We start from the raw sequence: 26,866 nt of genomic DNA, 5'->3' as shown, positions 1-26,866 counted from the left end.
ACCTTTTCATGGTTATTGTGTCCAATTAGTCAGTTGTATATCACTTTTAGCTTCTGGGGTACATGTACCTCTTCGACCAAGCGAAATTGTAGCTAAATTTAGATATTGAATACTTTTCTTTGAGATTGTTGCAGTTTTGGTTTTTCTAAATCAGCCGTGAATGGTGTGGATGCAGTGGATGGTGTGTACAATGTTTGCGGATTGATATTTATCGAAAGGGCGTTTATCGGACTGGTAGATATCTGACAGGCAATTATAGGATGTGTATTTATGGATGAAGTGTATGTGACAAGTATCAGTGAAGTATTTACTGGATGTAATCAATGAAGCATTGACAGATATTTATCAAATGGTTGACAAGTATTTGTTGAACGGGTAATTATGTGACAGCTATTTATGAAGTATTTGTCTGTGAGGTATTTATTGAAGTCTGACAGGTATTAAACACGTGATTGTCTGGCAAGTATTTATCGAATAGACAATTTATCAATTAATTTGTCTAACAGGTATTTATCTAGTAGACAATTTATCAATTGAGCATTTGTCTAATAGGTATTTATCTAGTAGACAATTTATCAATTGAATATTTGTCTAACAGGTGTTTATCGAATAGACAATAGTCTGACAAATATTTATCTAACAGCCAACCATCAGTTAATCATTTACTTAACTATTTATCAGGTATTTATCGAATAGGTAATAGTCCAACAAGCATTTATCTAACAGCCAACCATCAGACAGTCAATCATTTACTCAACTATTTGACAAGTATTAATCTACAAAATATTAGTCCGACAGATACATATCGAGCAGGCAATTATCCTACAAGTTATGTAACGATTTTCCAGCCAGGTGCATTCAGATAGTCGAATATAGTTAAGAGTCGTAAATAGAAAGAAAGTGACTCACTGACAATTGGGTCAGCCGTGGGCTCGAATCGCCTCGTTTAATCGTCATTAATCAATTATATGCTTACACAACGTTCACACGTCGTTGGTTGATTAACAGAGGAGGCACCTTTGGATTTACCGAAGGCAGATCGTAGATTATGCAAACTCTCAGGTGTGAACTGGTGTCATTAAGAATCGATTATCTTAAGCTCGATCAAGTTTAGCTTCGCACGCTTCCATGAAGCTCAATAATGAAATTGTTAATAAGATAATCATCAATTATCCTTGTTAACTCTGACACCGTGAAATTTGCCGACGTTTTCTTACAACACAATAATTGTCAATTACATTTTTAACTTTCCATTATTTGGATTCCAATTACGGTTTAGTGTTTCAATTCGAGAACCTTAGTTTGATTTTCTTTTAGAGGACTGTTTATGTGGATGGGAGGATCTCTACCGCAATTTCTGCAATTTCGTTTCGTGCTTAATATTAATATATTCGAACGCGTTACAAATTACCACGTCTCGTCACTGTCCCTTTTATTATGACCGGTCTCCGTTTATTATGATGTATTGCGTTCTACAATACTCATAAGTAGATGCTATGTACGCAATACTGAATGTGTTACACTTCTACGTAACAAGATACAAAAACATATATTGATGCAACATATGAATAAATGCAAACATACAATAAATGTTTAATGTTATACGCATAAGCAGACTGATATTATTTGGCGTTACATGTTGAACACTATAAATGTTTAATATCATTGTACTCACAGGTAGACATACTATGCACAATATTAAAATATCTAGTTCATTTATGTTTAACAAAACACAAAAATTTCATACTGTATTATTTGATGTTAAATATTAAACACAGTGCAATAAATGTTTAATATCATTGTACTCATAGGTAAACGTACTATGCACAATATTAAAATATCTAGTTCATTTATGTTTAACAGAACACAAAAATTATGCACTATATTATTTGATGTTAAATATTAAACACAGCGCAATAAATGTTTAACATCATTGAACTTACAGATAGATGTACCATGCACAATATTAAAATATCTAGCTCATTTACGTTTAACAAAACACAATATACTGTATTATTAGATACACCATGTTAAATAAAATTCACGTACTCTAGTAACTTTCTAAATTTGTTTTAATATTGTAACATCTAATAAATGAATCATGCAGTAGTATAATAAATGAATCGTATAGTAGTACAAATCTTATAAGCAGCATTTAAGTTCCCTCAAGTTCCATTTAAGTTTCCTTAGGTTTTGAATTAATAAAGTTAATACCGAACTTGATCCCATCACTAGTCGTAAACGATCACGTTCCATCGAGAGTACAAGTTGTTCGGTGAAAATGCGACTTAAAAAATAAAGAACGTAAGCTGGTTTCTTTCGGAACACGACTTAACGCGATATGTTTTATGCGTTCGATGGGTAACGAGGATACAGTGGCGACTTCTGGGTGGGCTACCGACCTTAAAACTTTTCAATGCGAGCCCGAAGCAGGTCTTTGCATCCTGTAGGTACACTCGGCTGCAACGTTGGCTTCCTTTTACCGAGAATTCGATATTTGAGGTTGAACAATTTTTCATTTCTATATTTGGGTATTGTAATGTTGTACTTTGCCGAATTTTCAAATTTTTATTTAGGTTAATTTGTGGATTTTTTAATTTTCATTTAAGTTCTCTAGTTTTAACATTTTGTCATTTTTATTTAAGTAAATTTGCAGATTCTAACATTTTGACATTTTTAGTTAACTAAATTCACAGATTCTGACATTTTGTAATTTTTATTTAATCAAATTCGCAGATTCTGACATTTTGTAATTTTTGTACTTTCAAATATCTGTGTTGATAAACTTTCAAACGTTCAAATACCTAACTTTGCAAATTTTCTTAAATTTACAAATTTCATATGGTATTTGCAGAATTTAGATGTCAATGGATTTGCAAATTTAATTATATCCGATTTACAAATTTAGAAGTTTAAAAATTTGTGAATTTACATGTATATACTTTATAAATTTAAAAATTAAAAAGTTGACATATCTAAATATAACAAATTTATAAATTTATAAATTCAAGCATATGAAGTTTATAAATTCAGAAATTTTTTAAATAAATCTAAATATACGAAATGTGTGAATTAAAGAATTGACAAGTTTTTAAATTTAAATATATCAAATTTATGAATTCAGAAATTCGCAAGTTTTCAAATTTAAATACATCAAATTTACAAATGCAAAAATTTACAAATTCCCAAATATCTGAATGGAAGAATATTTTTTCATGGTTGCAGTTTCATGGTTGAATAAGAAGCGTAAAAAATAATTTATAACCAGAATATAACAAAGCAATATGAGTCTAATTTGTACAAACGATAGGACCATACAGCTTCCTATCATAAATTCTTCAGGCTACTTCGTTCGAAGCTATTTAAAGAACAATATTACACCAGTTAACGAAGCAAGATACAACGAAACCCTTGATGGCTGACTCATCTTCTTGTCATTAGTGTTAACGATTGATAAATTGTCACGAGAAATCATTTAACTACTACCTGCTGACATAAGTATACTTTCGCAATGAGTACAATACCGTGTAATCGTTTAATAACAAATATAAACAACTTTCGTAATTATTTATGAATTCTGTAGAAAATTAATAAGTTAGATACACTTAATAACTTGCTGAATCTTCTAAATCGAAATTATGAATTTTTCACAAAATTAATTCTTGCAACTTTTTAGGTTAGGTAAAATATCTAAATTTTATAAACTCGAGTTGCCTGAAGTTTATAAATTTTTTGAACTGTTTAAGTTATCCAAACTTTCTGAATGATTTATACTGTTTAAGTTATCAAAACTTCATAAATTTTCTAAGCTTTTTTAAGTTATTCAAATTTCATTCATTTTTTAAACTTTTTTAAGATATTCAAATTTTATAAATTTTCTAAACTGTTTAAGTTATTGAAACTTCATTAATTTTTTAAACTTTTTAAGTTATTCAAATTTCATCAATTTTAAAAATTTTTTAAGTTATTCAAATTTCATCAATTTTATGAACTTTGTAAGTTACTCAATCTTCCTCGTTTACTTAAATTTTGATTATAACTTTCAATCATCTAAACTAACCACTTCTTCAAATATTCTTTCTAAACTTAACACTAGGACTATCAGCTTTAAATGCACACTTTTACATAGAAAATAAAACAGAAAAATAAATAAATACTGAGGCATCAATTGAACTATCAACTCCAATCATCTTTTAAGTGAAACCAGAAATCAGTTATTTGACAGTAAAATTTACCTTAACCTAACCTAACTACTTCTTCCCAAGACTCCATGAGACGTGCACATAAATACACGAAACCTAGTAAAAATAAAAAATATCTACTCCACCCACATTCTTCAAACCCATCAAATTAACAAAATTTATAATACAAAATGTGAAACCAAAAATCCGTCACTTGATAGTATAATTTACCTTAACCTAACCTAACTACTTCTTTCCAAAACTCCATGGAACTTGCACAGAAATACACGAAACCTAATAAAAACAACAAATATCTACTCCGCCTACAACCTTCAAATCCATCAAATTAACAAAATTTATAATACAAAATATGAAACCAGAAATCCATCACTTGAAAGCATAATTTCTGAACCTAACCTAACTACTCAGCCTTCCAAGACTCCCTGAGAAATACACATAAATCCCGAAAGTACCAATAACGAAAGTAGCTAGCAAAAGTAACAATCTTCACCCATGAAACAAAACGCATCAACCAAAAACATCCGAAATTCGCAAAATCGTCCAAATACGGGGTGCATGTCGAGCATATCATTTAAATCACCGATAAAACTCGTAACAATAGGTAAAAGGAGGGTGGAAGAAAGAGATAGAATTGAATGGACGATCGGTTGCATCGTATGCCCGGTGCATTTGCGATTTGCATTCCTACAGGCGTGCACCTCCACGTTCGTGGCTATCCGATGGCACAAAGACTGACTTCAGGGTTACCGAGAACTCTTGGCAAGAACGCCGTTTTTCTCTTCCCCTCTTCTTCCTCTCGTATCCCTCTTCAACTCACTCGCACTCTCTTTTTGCCTTTTCGAACGACCAACGCTGGCAACGACCTCGAAATCCAACGCTGGAGCAAACTCATCGACCTTTGCTGCACAGCTGATCCAGCTATGTTTTTCCTTTCGATCCAGGTGATCTACCATTTTCAGAAAATACATGGCTTGCCTCCTTTCGAGTCGCTTCCTTGTTCTTTCGTTTCTTAGGGTTCTGTATCGGTGTGGACAGCTGGTAGGTTTAAGCTAAGCTAGTTTATAGTTAGTTAAGTTAGTTTATAAATTAAGTTAGTCTATAAGTTAGATGTAGTTTGTACATAAAGAAGTATGTGAGCTAAGTTTATGAAACTCAGAAAGGTTAGATAATTTGAAAAGTTCAGAGCTTAATGAATTTATGGAAGTCTATGGAAGTTTATGGAAGTCAGGTCATTTGAGAAGTTTCAAGAGCCCAATGGATTTATGGAAGTCTATGGAAGTTTATGGAGGTCAGGAAGGTGACTGAAGGAGTTTGAAGAGCTCAATGGATTTAAGTAACTTGAGAGGAGAATGTTCAATTTGACTGCAACATGTGAACGTTTAAAGATGAGAAAGTTAACCTTAGGTTTATTTAAACTTAGGAGTTTAGATTAGGAACTTAGAAAGTTTGATTGTGTTAAGTTTTTAACTTGAGTTTAAGAAGATTGATAAGTTTAAGTAACTTGAGAAGCATACTTAAATTTAGGTGACTTAAAGAGATTAGGTGACAGAAAAAGGAACTCAAGAAATTTAAGTAGTGTGAGACATTCAAATAGGTAACTTGAGAAATTTGCTACGTTTAACAAATTTAAGTAACCTAAGAAGTTTAGAATGTTAAACAAATTTAGATAATATAAAGAGGTTAGGTAACCAAAGAAGTTCAGAAGCTTAAGAAGTTTAAGTAACTTGAGACGTTCATGAAAATTAGGTGGTTTAACGTGAGAAGTTTGATATGTCAACAAATTTAAGTAACCTAAAAAATTTAGAATGTTAAACAAATTTAGATAACATAAAGAGGTTAGGTAACCAAAGAAGTTCAGAAGCTTAAGAAGTTTAAGTAACTTGAGACGTTCATGAAAATTAGGTGGTTTAACGTGAGAAGTTTGATATGTCAACAAATTTAAGTAACCTGAGAAGTTTAGAATATTGAACAAATTTAGATAACAAGGAGGTTAAGTAAACATAGAAGTTTCGGAAGCTCGAGAACTTTAAGCAACTTGAGACGTTATTGGAAATTAGGTGGTGTAACTTGAGAAGTTTGAAATGTTGAACAAATGTGAATAACTTGAGAAATTTATAATACTAAAGAAATGTAGGTAACTTGGAAAGGTTATGAGACGAAAAGGAATCAATGCGTTTAAGTAACATGAGAAGATTATGAAATTCAAGAAGTTTAAGGTAACTTGAGAAGTTTAGGTAACTTGAGAAGTTTGAAATGCTTAACAAATTTAAGTAATTTGAGAAGTTCAGAATATTCAACAAATTTAAATAACTTGAAAACGTAACAAAAATTGGGAAAGGTCAGGAACTTCGAAAAAACGTAACTTGAGAATTTAAGAAATAAACTAAAAAGTAATATAATATAAAATTTGTAAAAGAATTAAAAAGTTTAAGAAACTTAACCTAAAAAATTTTAAAGAGTCTCAAAAAGTTTACCCAACCTAACTTACGAAGTAACCTAACTTAGCTGAAGAATTATTGGCAAAGTACTGAGAAGTTAAGAAGTATTAAAGATTTATGTTAGAAGACTTACAAGTCCGACTGAAATGTATTCGTTAGTTAGAGAATGCAAATTGCAAATCGCAATTCTGTCTCTTCCCCCTTCTGGTCTTTGAATATTTAATAAATCATCTCAGGGACATAAGGTAGACTTGAGAGGTTACTGAACCATCGATAGGCTAAAAGAAGACACATGTTCTATTTGTTATTCCTCCAATAGCATAGAGAGCACCTCGATGAGATAGCAAAATCGAAAACGGTAAAACACTGCTGCCAGGAATATTTAATCAAATCGGTTCTAAATTTAACACCTGGTCAGAAGCTGAGTTGATTGTCTGAAATACTAATTAAAAGCCTACTAATTACATTCTTAACTTATAATTTACCAGATGTAAATTAAATTAACTTCACACACTTTTTCCTTATGAACAATTTTATTTAATATTTATAATTAGAGAGAACATAAATTTGAAAAAATGGAAGTTGCGTCTTTTTGAGGTTATGTGCCATCGCCGACTCTACGGACACTTGGAAGTGTGAGAAACTGACAAGTACGAAAATATCGAAAGTGTGATTCTGAATTACAAAATGCATTTTATCTTCCATCAACCTTGTCATCATTCAAGTTACCTTAAAAATCCATCGTTCCATGAAAAATTGAGCGTTCTTAACCCAGATTCTCTAAATTGGAGTTCTATTCGATCTCGATTAACCAAGACTCACTGAATTTAATGAACCATTGCTCCAAAATGGTATTTCAACTAAAAAGTCTATCTTTTATTGTATCACATTCCTTCGTAGGAATGTTCGATACACCTTTATGGAACATTCTTGGCGTTTCATAAAATTTTCATTATTCTATGTGCGACTTGGGATTCACTGAATCACAAAATGGCACGCTGGACTTAAAAATTGTGCAAGATATGTCTTAGGAATTTACTGTTTCTTTTATTTATATAAATCAATTTTGAAGGTTTACTGTTTCATTTTACTTTGATTTACATCTTTACTATTTTATTTTACTTTGTTTTACATCTCTACTATTTCATTTTACTTTGTTTTAAATCTTTAAACATTTGTTTTTACAAATACTGGAGCTGGAGAGGTTGTGGTACTTAAAACAAATATGGCGGACTTTTAAATATGGCGGTCATTTATACTGAATTTTTGTCAAGAAAACCAGTAAAAGATAAGTAAGACATCATGTAACATTGTTATAGACTAATTCTTTTATTACTATAGTTCTATTATACAGAATAGAGAAGATTTCGTTTATTTACGATGTTAAAAGCGTAATAAACGTCCGTCCGCCATTTTTATTAATTCAAGCGCCGACCGCTGGTGTCGCGTTAAATTTACACTTCTCATTCCACCAAGAATTCCGATGCAAATTCGAAATTTCTGCGTAATGATACACTTCAAAGCACGGTTTACCTCAGAAATTTAAATTCTTACGTAATTGTGTAGGAGATTACGTAAAAATCCGTGCAAAACGAAAATATTTATGTACTTAACTTATCTTTAGGCCTGGTTTTCTTTCACGCATATAGTTTTATTGTATCGATGACGAACCAAACATTGGCAAACAACGATCGAAATGTTATTGTAACGCTCAGTGTGCATAATTTACAGCTGCTTTAAAAAAGAAAGATTTATAAACAACTTTTACTGCGTTAAAATATTAATTAATTGCAACGTTTTCGATCTTTCATTTTTCTTTGTTTTCTCTTCCTTCTTCGTGAAGAAATATGTACAATTGGAAAATTTATAATAATTCACATTACTGTTTTTGCCTTTCAACACGATCTCGCTTGTTTATTTTGCAAATTTGAAACGGGAGATTTCGCGGTAGATTTTAAATATTTTATGTTGTGCGAACATGAGGTTATTGCAATTCGTTCCCATTGACGTATGAGGATGTAGGGAAAAATTTTGCTCGTGAAAAAGTTACTATTTGCAAATGGCTTACGTAAATATTGCCAGGGTACACAAGGATTTCGACTAAAGTCAATATCAAAACTTCAACTTACTTAGCTTGCTACATTTGCTGTGTATTAATAATACACAGTAGCCTATTATTAGTTACAGACAATTTCATAGGAATTCCCTCTGCGAAACATTTTTATAACTAGGCTAATTATAACTTCTTAAAGTCGCTAATTTTACGCGGTTCGTGAAATGCAAATTTAGAAAACTTGAGCTTCGACATTTTTTCATTTGGAGACTCAGAAAAATTTAGGGTTTGGGTATTTTGTAATTTTTTAATTGAGCAATTTGGAAATTCGGAGATTTGAGATTTTGGAAGTTTAGAAATTTTGATATTTGGACAGCTGGTAATTTGCAAATTTATGGATTTAGGGATTTGAAGATTTGGAAATTTGCACATTTTTGAATTTTCACTTTTTTGATGAGGTTGAAAATTTGACTTAAAAATTGTTGAACTTGCAAATTGTGTAATTTGATAATCTGAATATTTATTTGGGGAATTATAAATCTATTTGCAAACTTATATAAGAATTTCAATATCGCTTCAAAATTTGAGGTTTTAAAAATTCAGAAACTGAAAAATTTTGATTTTGCTAATTAAATTCAAGATTTTTAAACATTTCAAACTCGAAAATTGTGTAATTTAATAATTTGAAAATGTACAATTTTGCAAATACAAATTTCTGAACTCTTCACTAGTTACAACTAACTTTTCCTTATATCGCCATTTTCCCTCCTTTCCTTATAAGGTCTAAATTCTCCACAATACTCATATAAAGTACAAACAATGTAACAATCCTCTGATCGCATCGAACGACATTTAATGTCCTGTTCGAATCCCATAAATGAAACTAGTATTTCACAAGAACACATAATTTCCCTCTTGTCGTTCAGAGAACAAAAACGAGGATTTCTCAAGGCGACAAGTGTTTCTTTTTTCTCTCCCTCCTTTCGAAAAATATGTTTAAAATGTAAAAGGCATAAAACGTTGCTAAAGGAAAGGAGGATCGACAATGAGACGGATTTCCACATGGACGATAAATTTCCTTCGCCTGCCTTCTGTTGCTAGTCTTGCTTTCTGAATGAACGTACGAACAGGGACGCCTCTACAAACTTTAGTACCCTGTGCAATGCCATTGCATCAAGATTCACAAATTTTTTAATTTCTAGATTTCTAGATTCGTATATTTCTACATTACTTGATTTTTAAATTGATAGATTTATAGAATTATAAATTTTTAAATTAACAAGTTAGTAACTCATTAAATTCAAGAATTTTCTAATTTCAAAGTTTCGAGATTTCCAAATATACAAGGTTTCAAATTTTTACATCTAGTTTTTAAATATTCAAGTTTTTAATCTTTCAATTTTTCAGTTTCTAAAAATTCCAAATTTTCAAATTTCCAAATACTGAAGTTACTGAAGTTTTAAATAAAAAGGAATAAAATTTTCAAATCTCCAAATTCAAAATTTCTAAATACTCTAACTTCCAAATCTCATGTTCACTAATTCCACAAGCCCCCAATTTCCTAACTTCCTAAATCCCGAATTCCTAATTTCCTAATATATCTATTCCCAAAATCCCTAAGTTCGCATTTCCCAAATTCTTAAATTCCTAGATTTCTACATTCCCGAATTCCCATATCTCTAAGTCCCTACATTCCCAAATCACTACATCCCTAAATCCTCACATTCCTATATCCATATATCTCCAAATCCCCACATATTTAAATTCACACATCCCTAAATCAACGCATTTCCAAATCCCCACATCCCCAAATCCACACATATCTAAATCCCTACATCTCCAAATTCTCACATCCCTAAATTCCTACATCCCGAAATCCCTACATCCCCGAATCTCCACATCCCTAAATCTCCACATCCCTAAATCTCCACATCCCTAAATCTTCACATCCCTAAATCTTCACATCCCTAAATCTCCACATCCCTCAATCTCCACATCCCTAAATCTCTATATCCATATATCACTATATCCCTAACTCCCAATGCTCCAACGTCCTCCATTCCCCAAATTCCCCAAAATCCCTAAATTCCAATTTCTCCAAATCTCTCCTGTATAACATTTGAATTTCATGTATAATAATTTACATAAGATCAGTCATGCCTAAATGCTTATCCCCTGCAAATGCACATGTACCACAAGTGAGTGCGGCCCTGCGTACAAACGTACATAAAGGTAAACCTCTTTTTTTCCACCATGTTGGTTTACACACGCGGGCAACAGTGGCTGTTCACGACTGTCGTAATCCACTGAAGCTGATGACAGCTGAAAGCACACGTTGTCTTTCGCTTTCCAGGAATGAATAAGATTATGGTTCTCGTTGCATCAGGTGCTTGCTTTCTCATTCAACTCCCTTTTTTGATTGTTTCCATTGTTGCTAGGATGTTTGTGCAATTTTCTTGCTGCTTTCGCAGTTATTTATGAGGGTTTGTTGAAGTTTATGGTAGCTCGACGTGTGCCTGATGCAACGACACCTGCGCCATAAGATCGCTTTCAAATTTAATTATTTTTATTCAATGTTAGGTTAGGAATTTTTGTTATTTATTGGTTTAGAGTGGGATTTAAACGTGGTTTGATTTAAAGTTTTGCGAATTAGATAGATAGATTTTTAAAGATTGGTTACATTTGAAATTTGAGGGGCGATAACTGCATTTGAAGTGAATTGTCAGGTTCAGTTAGGTTAGGTTACATCAAATTTTGACCATCTGACTATTTGATCTTTTGAAAGTTGAGGGTCGACAACTAGATTTGAACTGAATTATCAGGTTCAGTTAGGTTAGGTTACATCAAATTTTAATCATTTGACTATTTAATAATTTGACCATTTGACAATTTGTCCATTTAACCATTTGACCGTCTGAGTATTTGATCATTTGAAAGTTGAGGGTTGACAACTGGATTTGAACCGAATTATCAGGTTCAGTTAGGTTAGGTTACATCAAATTTTAATCATTTGACTGTTTGATAATTTGACCATTTGACCATTTGTCCATTTAACCATTTGACCATCTGACTATTTGATCATTTGAAAGTTGAGGGTCGACAACTAGATTTGAACTGAATTATCAGGTTCAGTTAGGTTACGTTACATCAAATTTTGATCATTTGGCTGTTTGATAATCGGACCATTTGACCATTTGTCCATTTAACCATTTGACCATCTGACTATTTGATCATTTGAAAGTTGAGGGTTGACAACTGGATTTGAACCGAATTATCAGGTTCAGTTAGGTTAGGTTACATCAAATTTTAATCATTTGACTGTTTGATAATTTGACCATTTGTCCATTTAACCATTTGACCATCTGACTATTTGATCATTTGAAAGTTGAGGGTCGACAACTAGATTTGAACTGAATTATCAGGCTCAGTTAGGTTAGGTTACATCAAATTTTGATCATTTGACTATTTGATAATTTGACCATTTGACAATTTGTCCATTTAACCATTTGACCATTTGACTATTTGATCATTTGAAAGTTGAGGGTCGACAACTAGATTTGAACGGAATTATCAGGCTCAGTTAGGTTAGGTTACATCAAATTTTGATCATTTGGCTATTTGATAATTGCACCATTTGACCACTTGTCCATTTAATCATTTGACCGTCTGAGTATTTGATCATTTGAAAGTTGAGGGTTGACAACTGGATTTGAACCGAATTATCAGGTTCAGTTAGGTTAGGTTACATCAAATTTTAATCATTTGACTGTTTGATAATTTGACCATTTGACCATTTGTCCATTTAACCATTTGACCATTTAACCATTTGACCATCTGACTATTTGATCATTTGAAATTTGAGGATCGGCAACTGGATTTGAACTGAATTATCAATTTCAGTTAGATTAGGTTAAATCAGATTTAAAATTCAAGCAAAGGCGAATAGATTTGTGTGACCAAATGGTGTTAAATCAGATTAATTGAACAAAAATAAATAAACTCAACCATTATATGTCATCTTAAAATTAAATGTTTCAATTATATAAAAGCTATAAACTTTCCAAAAAATTTCAAACTGCCAACAATCTAAAATTGTCAACAAACTAAATTCAAAACGTTTCTGACCACTTCAAAATTTTGTAATTATCCTCAATAACGGTAAAAGTAATTACAAAAAATTGTATACGTGTTCATTTAAAGTTGATAATGATTATTGAATAATGAGATAGTGAAATTATCTGTGTTCAACAATTTCATTGATATAAAGCTTAGAGAAAAATTGCAAGCGGAAGTGCTTGTTGAAGAGTCTCTGACAGTCGATAAACAATTATTGATTGCCTTTCAATTGGTTATCCATCGAGACTCGTGTAATTAGGAGCAATAATTAATTAGGTTGACATTTTCTGGTCGTCGATGGACGAGTTACCTGCACGCCCATTTTCTTTCGACCAAAGGCGAGCTAATTATAAGCTTCTTAATTAGACCCGTCGTTGATCAGTGAGCAATTTCACGAGAACGCAATCTTTGTCGACAAATACCATCGTTTTTTATCTAATTATTGTTTACATTTGTTCTCTTTTCATGGTTACTTGATAACACAATTCTTGAATGATTTAAAGCGTTCCTTTTAATACTTTTTGTACGGATCGTCAATGATACGGTAAATTACGTTTATTTATTTATGATTGATTTATAATCGACATTGATTATGGTTATTTCTTAGTTTCATTCCACTCTAATTTATACTGTTTTATACTAACATGTTTATACAGCAAAATGGACACGTCAGACAAATTGATTGTTACAAGCATGAAAAATTAATTTTCAAATTTTAGATTTGTTTTACTGTAATTTTTATTTTGTTCATTATTTAACTTTTAATTTAGTTGTATTGTTTAATTACATTTTTTATTTATTTTCTTCATATTTAATTTGTAATTACATATAGATGTGGGATTCGGTAAAGGGGAATTAATTTTTGCGTGGTATGAGTGTGTGTGATGTACGAGTGTGAAACAAAAGAGTGTGAATGCGTAGTATAAAAAAACGCGACAGCGTCGAAAGGAGAGTGCAGTCTTGGCCGAACCGTAGAAACGTGAACTATCAAATTTTGTATTCCTTTCAATTTATTAAAATATTTACTATAACTTTAATCCATTTCTCATCTTCTTGCTCCCATCCTACATAGATAATACTTGTGTAACATTAATTATATGTATCATTATTTATTGTATAATGCATATAATTATTTTATTGCATTTTTTATTAAATATTAACACTTGTAAAATATAAAATATAGCATAAATAACATATGATATTATTTAACTTATAACATTATATGTTTTAATTTATGAAGGCAATAATGTTATCAGTGTAACAAAAATAATTTGTAAAATTGCATAGCATACATAAATAAAGAATTTTTAAGAATTAAATAAAAAATTTTAAAGGACTACAATCATGATAAGGCGAATTATAAAGAATATGAAAGGAGAAAGCACCTGATCGTCAAAAACATGGAAAACCGTGACGAATTATCAATTCCTGGGCATTGACTTCATTTTTTTATTATCTGCCTGATTCACGAGATTGTAATCTCCGAACGTTTCTCAAAAATAGCGTTTCGGCAGACTTAAAATCCTGACAGCAAGATTCGGGAGATATAAAGAGTGATTCATCAAACACGATGATTTTGCAGGGGTCATTCCACTTTGACACAACAAAAAATAATTTTCAGAAAAAAAATACACCGACTTCGAAATGCACTAAAAAGTATAAAATAATTTCTATTTCCTAATGAAGTAATTTCTATTTCATTCAATCATGCAATTACGTAACAGATATGAATGAAACCTATTTACTCGTTAGGTAGTATATTAAATACATTTCAACCTTTTCAGAGGCGGCGCAAAATTAAAAGCTTTTCTTGAACATGTCAACCTTTGGACAGCCGAACATAGGCAACGCTTGTATAGCTATTTCTTTTTCTATACATATAACTCGGCAGCACGCCGCGAAGTAGGTGTTAGTGCGTATAGAATGTAACTATGGTCTATCCAGCCCTTTGCGAACGGGACGGTTCGAAGTGAACCGTACCGTGGGGCCGAGCTCCTGCCGCGATAGTCATTAAAAATTGCCAGCGCATGTTTCCGCTTAAACGCGGTTTTTGTTCATAGCATTTCAAGTCAAATTCTGGACATATTATATGTACATGCACAGATTTACGTGCATGCACACATGTACGCGTTTCTCGGCTCTATCAGTTGTTTTCGCAGAACGCATAGTTAAGTTTCTCGGCCATAGCCACGCATTTACGTGGGACACATACATATATGCGTTTCTCGGCTCAATCAACTGTTTTCGCCAAACGCATATATGAGTTCTTCGGCCAATTTGATTATTTACGCAGAACGCATATATGCGGCGGTAGTCCGCAAAGGGCTAGATTCATAGAGTATGCGACGGAAAGACTCGATCGACGGAAGATAGAGCCCATCTGCCGCAAATTTGGTAATTCCCGCGTCGTGGGCTCAGTTTATAGATTCTTAGATCCATGGCTTCCACATGCGAATGAAGTCAATTCAATTTCATTTATATCATAAACGTTGCGAAATGAAGATGCAGTCGTTACATTTACGTATATTACCAGATATATCTATAATGGTACGTATTCTTTCTCAGGATTTATTAATTTCCAATACGCCATACCACAATTACTGGTTATTGGCAGCAACGTTTACTGAAGTATTTTTAATTTTGCGCCGCCTCCGAAAAAGTTGAAATGTATTTAATATACTACCTAACGAGTAAATAGGTTTCATTCATATCTGTTACGTAATTGCATGATTGAATGAAATAGAAATTACTTCATTAGGAAATAGAAATTATTTTATACTTTTTAGTGCATTTCGAAGTCGGTGTATTTTTTTTCTGAAAATTATTTTATTTCACGCTTTTTAGTGGAATGGGGAGAATTGTATGGGATACTGTGAGACAGTTCTTCTGGGCTTTTTTTTTTGTCTGCGTAAATGCCATGAGCATAATTAAGTAAAAGACAACATGGATGTTCGTTTTTCAATTTTTTTTGCAACAATAATCCTTTTCAACTAAAAAATGAAAAAATTTTTGTAACGGTACCAATGGGGAGTCAGACTCTACAAGATGCGAAAGGCTTTGTTCCGATCGGACCACCCACCTAGGAAAAACCGCCGAACATGCATAGAAAAAATAATCCTTTGCAACTAAAAAATAAAAAAAATGTTTATTAGAACGGTAGGGAGACTGTACCAAGCAATGGGAATAATACACCAACGTCAACGTGAACTCATCTTGCTGCATAAGTTGCGTGTCAAAGCGGCAAAGCTTAGTTAGTGTTTTGGTACTGTGCATTGTAATTGCCCTTTCTTGTCTTTCCCGTGCATAGCACGGGGCGTTCCACTAATAATAATAACAATAGCTATTCGCTACTATCACGAAAACTAAAGTTTTCCGTCAATTATGCATAAGGAAAAACTCGTTTAGAATCATGCTACTAATAACGTATTAGAATGACATAAAAATCGTTCGAAGTTGGCTTCAAAAGTTAACAACAATTTCTGTAATATCTCGAAAACAAAAGCTTTCCGTCAATTTTGCAAGAGGAAAAAGTTGTCCAGAACCACGCCCCTAACAACATATTCAAAGGACATTAAAATCGTTCGAAGTTGATTTCAAAAGTTAACAACAATTTTTGCTAAAATCTCGAAAACTAAACATTTCCGCGAAATTTGTATATGAACAAAATTGTTCAGAACCATGCCCCTGACAACATATTAAAAGGACATTAAAATCGTTCGAAATTGATTTCAAAAATTAATAACAATTTTTTTCGCTAATATCTCGAAAACTAAACATTTCCGCGAAATTTGTATATGAACAAAATTGTACAGAATCATGTCCGCGATAAGATATTGAAAGCGCACTAAAATCGAGAAAAGTTTATTTTAAAAGTTGCCGGTTTTTCTGCAATAACAACACTTTGCAATTAAAAAATGAAAAACTTTTTATTATGGTACAATGGGGAGTCTGAACCCACCAGATGCAAAAGGCTTCGTTCCGATCGGTCAACCCAGTTAGGCGAAATCGGCGAACATACATAGAAAAAGAAAAAAGTTGCCGGTTGTTTTGCAATAACAACACTTTGCAATTAAAAAATGAAAAATTTTTTGATAATGGTACCAATGGGGGGTCAGCACCTACCATATGCAAAAGGTTTCATTCCGATCGGTCCATCCAGCTAGGCGCAATGCGCGAACATACATAGAAAAAAGAAAAAAGTTGCCGGTTTTTTTGCAATAACAACACTTTGCAATTAAAAAATGAAAAATTTTTTGATAATGGTACCAATGGGGAGTCAGCACCTACCATATGCAAAAGGTTTCATTCCGATCGGTCCATCCAGCTAGGCGCAATGCGCGAACATACATAGAAAAAAGAAAAAAGTTGCCGGTTTTTTTGCAATAACAACACTTTGCAATTAAAAAATGAAAAACTTTTTATTATGGTACCAATGGGGAGTCTGAACCCACCAGATGCAAAAGGCTTCGTTCCGATCGGTCAACCCAGTTAGGCGAAATCGGCGAACATACATAGAAAAAGAAAAAAGTTGCCGGTTGTTTTGCAATAACAACACTTTGCAATTAAAAAATGAAAAATTTTTTGATAATGGTACCAATGGGGGGTCAGCACCTACCATATGCAAAAGGTTTCATTCCGATCGGTCCATCCAGCTAGGCGCAATGCGCGAACATACATAGAAAAAAGAAAAAAGTTGCCGGTTTTTTTGCAATAACAACACTTTGCAATTAAAAAATGAAAAATTTTTTGATAATGGTACCAATGGGGAGTCAGCACCTACCATATGCAAAAGGTTTCATTCCGATCGGTCCATCCAGCTAGGCGCAATGCGCGAACATACATAGAAAAAAGAAAAAAGTTGCCGGTTTTTTTGCAATAACAACACTTTGCAATTAAAAAATGAAAAACTTTTTATTATGGTACCAATGGGGAGTCTGAACCCACCAGATGCAAAAGGCTTCGTTCCGATCGGTCAACCCAGTTAGGCGAAATCGGCGAACATACATAGAAAAAGAAAAAAGTTGCCGGTTGTTTTGCAATAACAACACTTTGCAATTAAAAAATGAAAAATTTTTTGATAATGGTACCAATGGGGGGTCAGCACCTACCATATGCAAAAGGTTTCATTCCGATCGGTCCATCCAGCTAGGCGCAATGCGCGAACATACATAGAAAAAAGAAAAAAGTTGCCGGTTTTTTTGCAATAACAACACTTTGCAATTAAAAAATGAAAAATTTTTTGATAATGGTACCAATGGGGAGTCAGCACCTACCATATGCAAAAGGTTTCATTCCGATCGGTCTACCCAGTTAGGCGTAATCGGCGAACATACATAGAAAAAAAAAAAAAAAAAAAAAAAAAAAAAAAAATATACTTATCGAATTGAGTAACCTCCTCCTTTTTCGAAGTCGGTTAAAAAAAGGAGAAATGGATTCTCCTCTTTTTATCTGCCTCATTGTGAAGTTTATTGGCAGTATAAATTTAATATGCGACGCTAACAGTTTACGCGTGAACTAATAAAAATGGCCGACGTGTACTTCCTTTCGAAGCTACTATGATCGCACTTATTTAAATTAATAAATGAAGTATGAATGTCTTCAGTAACATTATTTTACAATTTAATTGTTTACAAGTTTACTAAAAAGTTTTCGATATCAATTTAATATCGAATATCAACGAAACTTAGTTTCTTTTTATCTAAATTGAAGTAAGTATTTTTAATAAAATTAATGTAAAGGCGAATTTTAGAAAAATTGCAGATTAGTCAAATAATAATGTTACAAAGCTATTTTCCTTGAAAACCTAGACGTCTACAGTATGATTCATCTTGATGTTTTAAAAAATCAACAGACGGAAATTCTACGTACTATTTTTAGTAATACAGCTAGAAAATTTTGCACAGATCTCTCGCTATTATTCTGTAACTAGAATAGCTCTCCATTATCAAACTCAATTTGTATTAATCCGAAATATTTTTCGTTATCAAAATTTTAGGTTATTTTACAATCTTCAAATTCACATGAAATTTTAGGTCCAATTAAAATTTTTTATAGAGACGAAAATCACGAATGGTAGAATTTAACTATTACATAAATTTAACTGTACAAGTTAAAATATTCTGATACTGCACAAAAATTAAAATATTCTAATTTGCATTTTATAAAAATTTAAATATAAAAATTGTTTAGGTTTGTTTTTTACAGAGTTCCAAATAATCTAATTCGCTTTTCGACTAAATCTCAAATGTTTATTCTTACTTTTTACAGAAATCTAAATATTCTAATTTACGTTTCACAAAAATACAAATATTCAAACTTATGTTTCACAAAAATGTAAATATTCAATTTTATCTTTCACAACAATGCAAATATTCAATTTTACTTTGCACAAAAATGCAAACATTCAAATTCACCTTCAACAAAAATACAAATATTAAAAATTACCTTCAACAAAAATGCAAATAATTCATCTTTCACAAAAAAACAACTATTCAAATTTCTCCCAAAAATGCAAATCCTCAAAATGATGAACAAAAACACAATTACCCCAACAGCCCACAATTTTACACCCCCTATTTCTCCCTAACTGCCCAAAGTTCAAAATTAATACACAATCTGCCCATACCACACAAGGAATTTCATTTCGCAATTACATAACATCTCATAACGAAAAAATATCGTTCGAAATTTATTCTCTCGATTTTTTTGCTCGTTCAAACAGTGGAAACACGATCGAAAAGATAGCGAAAAGGTTTTGCGGATTAGCTAGCCGCATTCGTTACGATTTATTTATACATGCAGCACTGCTCTGACATAACTTCCTCCATTTGAATGTGAAACACACCGGCTACATGGGACGCCCCCGCTAAATATATACCACCCACGTAAATTCCGTGTGAGGGCAAAGCCGTGTGTGGACGAACTCGAGCGAATCAGGTGAGAATAATCGATTAAAATGCCGCATACTTCTTTCGGACAACTTGTCTGACTCGTTATTATCATTTCAACGATTGTTAACCCTTTACTCTCTCTACGGTTGTGTTCACATCCTGAAAATATGCGGATGTATGGACATCATAAATTAACATTTTACTACCCTCATTTTCATTGTCAATAAAGTTGAAACATCACTGATGTATAATTATTGAAATTTTACAAAAGTTTTTCAAAAAATAGATTCATTTTTTTTATAATATAAATTTGAAGGAATTCTAGTTCCTTGCAAATAAAATTATTTTAACTAATATTTTACTATCCTCAGTTTAATTGTCCATGAAACTTAAACATAACTACATTCAAAAATTAGAATAATATTATTTATAATACAAATTCGAATTAATTCTTAGTACAAAACTTTTGTAGCAAAAATAAGGGTAAAATTTTTTACCATTTTTCGTCCTTGAAATTTATTTTTTAAAATTATTAAGATTAACAGCAAATATTGTTGAACATTAATTATTAAATTCAAGTTGAAGTTTGTTTTGATTTCTGCATATAATGATTATGTTTAAACAAATTAGAATTATTGAATACATTACTATTATTATATAACTCAATTAAATAAATTATTCAATAAATTCTCCCCTTGAAAAATAAAACTTGATGTAGCACACGAACGTCCCTTAAAAATGTTTCAAAAATTAAAAATCGTTTACAGATGTTAAACACGTGCCTCAAAATATTAAACCAACATATATGCCGTTAATTAACAAGCGATTAATAATAATGAGCGAATTTCTTTAATGAGTGATATTTTAAAAAATATCGTCGTTTCAAATAATTAATAAAAACGAAGTAACCTTAAAAATTGCAAGAGGTTAAAAAAAGCAATCAATAATTAACGCGATAAATTGCGTGAACAATTGGAGAAAATTTGAAGATTCATTGGTGGCAAGACAAAAAAAAACAGCAACGGCAGTTAGGTAGCCGGTTTCATTGAGGAAATAAAGGCCAATCGTGAGCGGATGACTCACCAAATTTTTGGCATACTTTTTTGTTGCAGACGGGCCACGTGAGAACGTCGACGGGAAGCTACATGATTAAGCCGGTCGAGCAGTGGCAAGAGAGTGACAAGGACCCTCTCGAATTTTCGCTGCAACACGCCATCGAAAGGATACGATCGTCGTCCAACACAGACGTTAATCACACGAACGATATTAACCAGCCTAGAACACACAGTTGCGCGGTGATTGGTGAGTTAACAGTTTTTTAGTTAGTAATTTTCGGGTGATTATTGTGTCTGGGCTTTTGTGATTGCTGGGTGATTGAAATTTGGGATTCCGGGTTTGGCTGTCGAATTGGGGAGTTATTGAATTAGGGAATTATTATGTTGTTATGTTGTCAAGTTGTCATATTAGAAAAAAATCAAGTTGACGAATTACTGAATTGATGAATTTCTGAATTAGTAAATTTATGAATTATTAAAGTGACATAATTTATGTCTGAATTGGCAAATTGTATCTATGAATGTACTTAAATATCAAATTGACAAACTGGTAAATTTCTGTATTGTTATATTGCACTTATGAAAGTACCAAATTATCAAGTCACTAAATTACCAAATAAACAAATCACCAAATTGACAAACTGGTAAATTTCTAAATTGTTAAATTGAACTTATGAAAGTACCAAATTATCAAGTCACTAAATTACCAAATAAACAAATCACCAAATTGACAAACTGGTAAATTTCTAAATTGTTATAGTGTACTTATGAAAGTACCAAATTATCAAGTCAGCAAATTACCAAATAGACAAATCACCAAATTGACAAACTGGTAAATTTCTAAATTGTTAAATTGTACTTATGAAAGTACCAAATTAACAAATAGACAAATCACCAAATTGACAAATTGGTAAATTTGTAAATTGTTACATTGTACTTATGAAAGTACCAAATTCCCAAATTACCAAATTACCAAATTACCCAATTATCCAATTACCAAATTACCAAATTACCAAATTACCAAATTACCAAATTACCAAATTACCAAATTCCCAAATTCCCAAATTCCCAAATTTCCAAATTACCAAATTACCAAATTACCCAATTAGCCAATTACCAAATTACCAAATTACCAAATTACCAAATTCCCCAATTACCAAATTACCAAATTACCAAATTACCAAATTACCAAATTATCAAATTATCAAATCACCAAATTACCAAATAGACAAATCACCAAATTGACAAACGTGCAAATTTCTAAATTGCTAAATTCTACTTATGAAAGTACCAAATTCCCTAATTCCCAAATTTCCAAATTTCCAGATTTCCAAATTTCCAAATTACCAAATTCCCAAATTACCAAATTACCAAATTACCAAATTACCAAATTACCAAATTACCAAATTACCAAATTATCAAATCACCATATTGACAAACTGATAAATTTCCAAATTGTTAAATTCTACTTATGAAAGTGCCAAATTACCAAATTTCCATATACCAGAGTTACCTTATTCTCAAATATCCAAAATCCCTATCTCCCAACATAAAACCCCATCCCAACAATCGAACCTTTAATCCCACCCAAAAATCCTAGTTACGCCAATGTCAAGAGCCTAATTTATCATCCGTAAAGATCACCCGGCTCGAAAGTGAAATCAGCATAAATAAGAAAGGTGTACGCTAGAGGAGAAACGTGGTTACGATAGTCCCTGACAAACTAATTAAAAGCACGAGCTACCGATTCTCCCTCAGGACAATGTAAAATATACCGGTGTAACCGTGGAATGTAAATCGTGATCGTTGAAACCGGTCGCGTTGGCCAAACTCGGGGCTCGCCTTCGCCTCTGTGTTCGTTTATTTATTCGCGAATCTTTTTGCGCTCCACTCGAATGAACTTTCGCCGTGCGACACGCTGTTACCTCCTCGAGAGATCAACGAAGGGACAAGCCATGAATAAAACGATACGTATCGAGTCACCAGGCCATTTTGTAGTACTACAGGGACCCGGTGCATCCGTGTCTTCTAATGTGTACGATCGGGCCGCATGCATTATTAATACGTTTTCGGCGCGGGACCCTCGCATCAGCGAAACCGAGACTTGTATCTTAAGGCTGATGTACCTCGACGGACCTGGAGACAACTTGGATCACCCTGAAGTTTTCTACAGGATGATATACAAGTTATGGTCCGGAGTACTGATATCGATCCACTAGTTAGCACGTGGAGACTCACTGAGGTGTTTATTTTTGAACTTCAACTAGTTCTTCAACTAGGCTCAATTGGTTAGAATAGAAAAATGCTTCACACGGTTTGGACGTGTACTTGGTTCATATGGAGATTTACTAGGGTGAAGAGGATGAGATTGAAATTATAGTGTTGTTTATGTGTGATGAGAGTGAGAGATGTGGAGGATGTAGGGGATGCGGTCTGAGAATGTGGTCTGTAATGTGGGCCTACTGTGTAGGTTAATGTTAAGGAGGATTTGGGTGCAGAACTTAATTTGACTATTCGATAACTTAGGGATGTGGTCATTTTTTACTGTGGTAAAGTGGAACATTTGATAAACTGACTTTTCGATCAGTTGGGCGTTTTACTATTTGATTGTTTGACTCTTTGACCATTTGACCATTTGACCATTTGACCATTTGACCATTTGACAATTTAACCATTTGACCACTTGCCTAGTTGACCATTTGACAACTTGACAATTTGACAATTTGACCATGTGACAATTTGACAATTTGACAATTTGACAATTTGACAATTTGACCATTTGACAATTTAACCATTTGACCACTTGCCTAGTTGACCATTTGACAACTTGACAATTTGATAATTTGACCATGTGACAATTTGACAATTTGACAATTTGACAATTTGACAATTTGACAATTTGACCATTTGACAATTTAACCATTTGACCACTTGCCTAGTTGACCATTTGACAACTTGACAATTTGACAATTTGACCATTTGACCATTTAACGATTTGACCATTTGACAATTTGATAATTTGACCATTTAACCATTTCACCACTTGCCTAGTTGACCATTTGACAACTTGACAATTTGACAATTTAACAATTTAACCATTTAACCATTTAACCATTTAATCATTTAACCAATTAACCATTTGGCTATTTGATAAGTTGACCATTTGATAATTTGACCACTTGCTTAGTTGACCATTTGACAACTTGACAATTTGACCACTTGACCATTTGACAATTTAACCATTTGACAACTTGACAACTTGACAACTTGACAACTTGACAATTTGATAACCTGAAAATCTTCAAATGAATAAATTTTTAAATATGTAAATTAGTAAACATGAAAAGTTTCATAAACCTATAAACTCCAAACCCATCAATTTCAAAATTACACAAAATATACACTTCCATACAATCAAAATTACACAACATACAAAATAAAGATCTTCGAAGTAATTCAAAAACACCATCATAAACTTGAGAAGTTAATAATTGAATAAACGGAAGAAACACGGCCATTGATCTCTTTTCCTACGACAGATGAAGATTTCTCGCTGACACTCGCTTTCATCCGCTTACGGAATCACCACCAGGCTTAATTGATGCTTGGGAACGTTCTTTTTTTCTCTCTTTTAGCCTCGTTCCTGTCTCGCTTTCCCCCTTGCCCTTTTTCTGCCCGAGGGCAAACGCGTGTGTACGAATTTAAAGAACGTTAACCCTTCGCGGTCGAAGACCGGAATACGCTAGTGCCTTTGGCGTAGCCTCTCGCTCGTTTTTCAGTAAAAATATAAATGACCCGAATGTATTGTACAACCGATTAAAATTTATGAACGAAAAGGTATCTTTCGTCGGTTATCGTGTGTAATTTTCAACGAATTATTTGCGTGTTTCTCGAAAATATGGGGGAGATGTTCATACGTGTATCAGAAATTATCGTTAACATTCTTTAACCAATTATCGTGTACTTTTTTACTTTGCGATGTAGAGGAATCTTTTCGGAGATCAATGTATCTTGATAAAGGGAAAGTTTGTTTTTTTAGTGTAAGTCTGGACAATTGTGTATGTGAGGGCAAGATGTATGTTACGTTGTGGATAGTGATGGGTTTTTATTTGTTCTTTTCTAAATTTTTTATTTTCAAACTTGCGATGTAGAGGAATCTTTTCCTACAAGAATCTTTTGGCAGATCAATGTATCTTGATCGAGGGAAAGTTTGTTTTTTTAGTTTAAGTCTGGACAATTGTGTATGTGAGGGCAAGACGTATGTTACGTTGTCGGTAGTGATGGGTTGTTACTTGTTCTTTTCTAAATATTTTATTTTCAAATTTGCTGATTTACAAATTAATATAAATTTACATATATACAAATTTTTAGAAGTTTCAAATTTACAATGTTGCCATCATATAAGTTAGTATTTGTCAGTATATTTATACTAATTTTTATATACAAATTATAAAGCATGATATATATATACATATATATATAAATATCAAAATACATTTGTAAAAATTTATAAACTATAACATAAATATAAATATTAACATACATTTGTAAATATTTATGAAGTATAATATAAATATAAATTATAAACGTATTTATACTGCAATATAATACTGAAAACTCTAAATTATGAATAACAAAATTTTGTCTAAATAAATGTAAGTCTAAAAATAACTCAGGAATATGTTTAAATTTGAACGAAATTAGTGATGCAGCGTGATGTGCTCCACCCTGCAGCTACAAGAAAACTGAAACTGAAGATAAACGATCTATTTAAAGTGATCGATGGTTGGGATAGAACTTCCGGGGAACAGTGAATGCGCTTTGAAAGCTCTCCAATACAAAGAGCAAGGGAGTGCTATCATACCGGTGTTTTCCATCACCCAGTTTTCATGATTCACGAGCCTTGTAATCCCATTTTTACGAAAATTTTGCAAATTTAGATCGCGGTTTTCAGGCTAAAACAACGGTTGCGTTATTCCACGCACCTTGCTACATTAATTTTACAGAAATTTTGAAGTTGTAGTACGAAGATTCATCATACTACCATTTTTCTTCACAAACAAACAAAGCAGAAAGAATATTAACAAATCCCTAAAGCTTTCAATCACTTTTCTTCCTAAATGAACTCAAGAGTTGTAAATAATAAAAAGAAACAATTCTTCCTTGTTACTAACTTATTTATCCTTGCTGCATCGTAGAATTAAAATTGAGATAACTAAGACTAAAAAAAGTCATTATTATAAATTCCATAATAGCAGTGTTCACCAAAGAAAAGAAGTTGTATCACTCTGTATTTCATCGAAACAAAGTATAACGCAAAATCAAACTGCAAATACGAGCAGAATCCTCCACAAGCAGAAAACGAAGAACACGAAGAAGAAAGCAAATGGTTAGCAAAGAGGGCCCAAAGCAATCTGGATCGAAACTCAAACATCGCATAGAGGATAACAAAAGCATTATTCGAAGGAGGGAAGCCATTATCGTGGTTGCAACTCGTCGAGAAGCTGTCCGCGTGTTCTTCATCCCAACGATCGTGACCTAATCTCGTTCGAAGCTGACGGGCGTATATAGCAAAGCGATCCGAGAGAGAAGAGGTCGAGGAGAAGCATTAAGCGTTCTCGTGGCGTAGCGACGACCACCTGTACACCGAAACAGGTTCAGCCATTTGCAGATCCCCCCGGGCGAATTCTGACGTGCCATTGAGACAGCTTGGCGACGCTCGCTTCACTCGCGACCAACGACCAGAGGAGGATTACGCTGTCGAAATTTGCGTCCACGCGACTCGACGGCTTCGACCACCTCTGCAAGAAATGCGTGGATCGCGAAACGTTTCGGCACGCTGCTTTCTAGCGATGGGATCGAGCTTATTGATTCTTTATACGGTTTTGGGGTTTTGGGTTTTGGGTTTTGGGTTTTGGACAGTTTGGTGTGCAATGATGTTTGCTGATAGGAATGTTTGTTAAGGGTGGGGTTTGGGGATTTGGACACTTAGAAATTTGGGAGTTGGGGAGTTTGAGGATTTGAGGACTTGAGAGTTTTAGGGGTTTGACAATTTAGGAATTTTAGAAGTTTGAGAATTGGAGAGTTTGGGAATTTGAGAGTTTGGGAATTT

The 26,866-nt window shown here is 32.9% G+C and overlaps 1 protein-coding gene across 5 annotated transcripts in view; it reads left to right on the top strand.

Moving 5' to 3' along the window:
• Window positions 1–26,866, top strand: part of LOC100880043 (ADAM metallopeptidase with thrombospondin type 1 motif A) — a 199,145-nt gene that overhangs the window by 105,818 nt on the left and 66,461 nt on the right. For all 5 annotated transcript variants that reach the window (XR_013040449.1, XM_076539623.1, XM_076539624.1 and 2 more), the window contains exon 6: window positions 20,812–21,001. Coding sequence is in view for 4 of the 5 variants with exons in the window: in XM_076539623.1 (XP_076395738.1) it covers window positions 20,812–21,001 (190 nt within the window). In the remaining variant the exon portion in view is untranslated. The remainder of the gene's footprint in view (window positions 1–20,811; window positions 21,002–26,866) is intronic.

The sequence above is a fragment of the Megachile rotundata genome, chromosome 14, assembly GCF_050947335.1.
Source record: "Megachile rotundata isolate GNS110a chromosome 14, iyMegRotu1, whole genome shotgun sequence".
In the NCBI taxonomy this organism is placed as follows: domain Eukaryota; kingdom Metazoa; phylum Arthropoda; class Insecta; order Hymenoptera; family Megachilidae; genus Megachile; species Megachile rotundata.
Note: the sequence above shows the minus strand (reverse complement) of the source record. Positions and strands in the feature narration are given on the sequence as shown.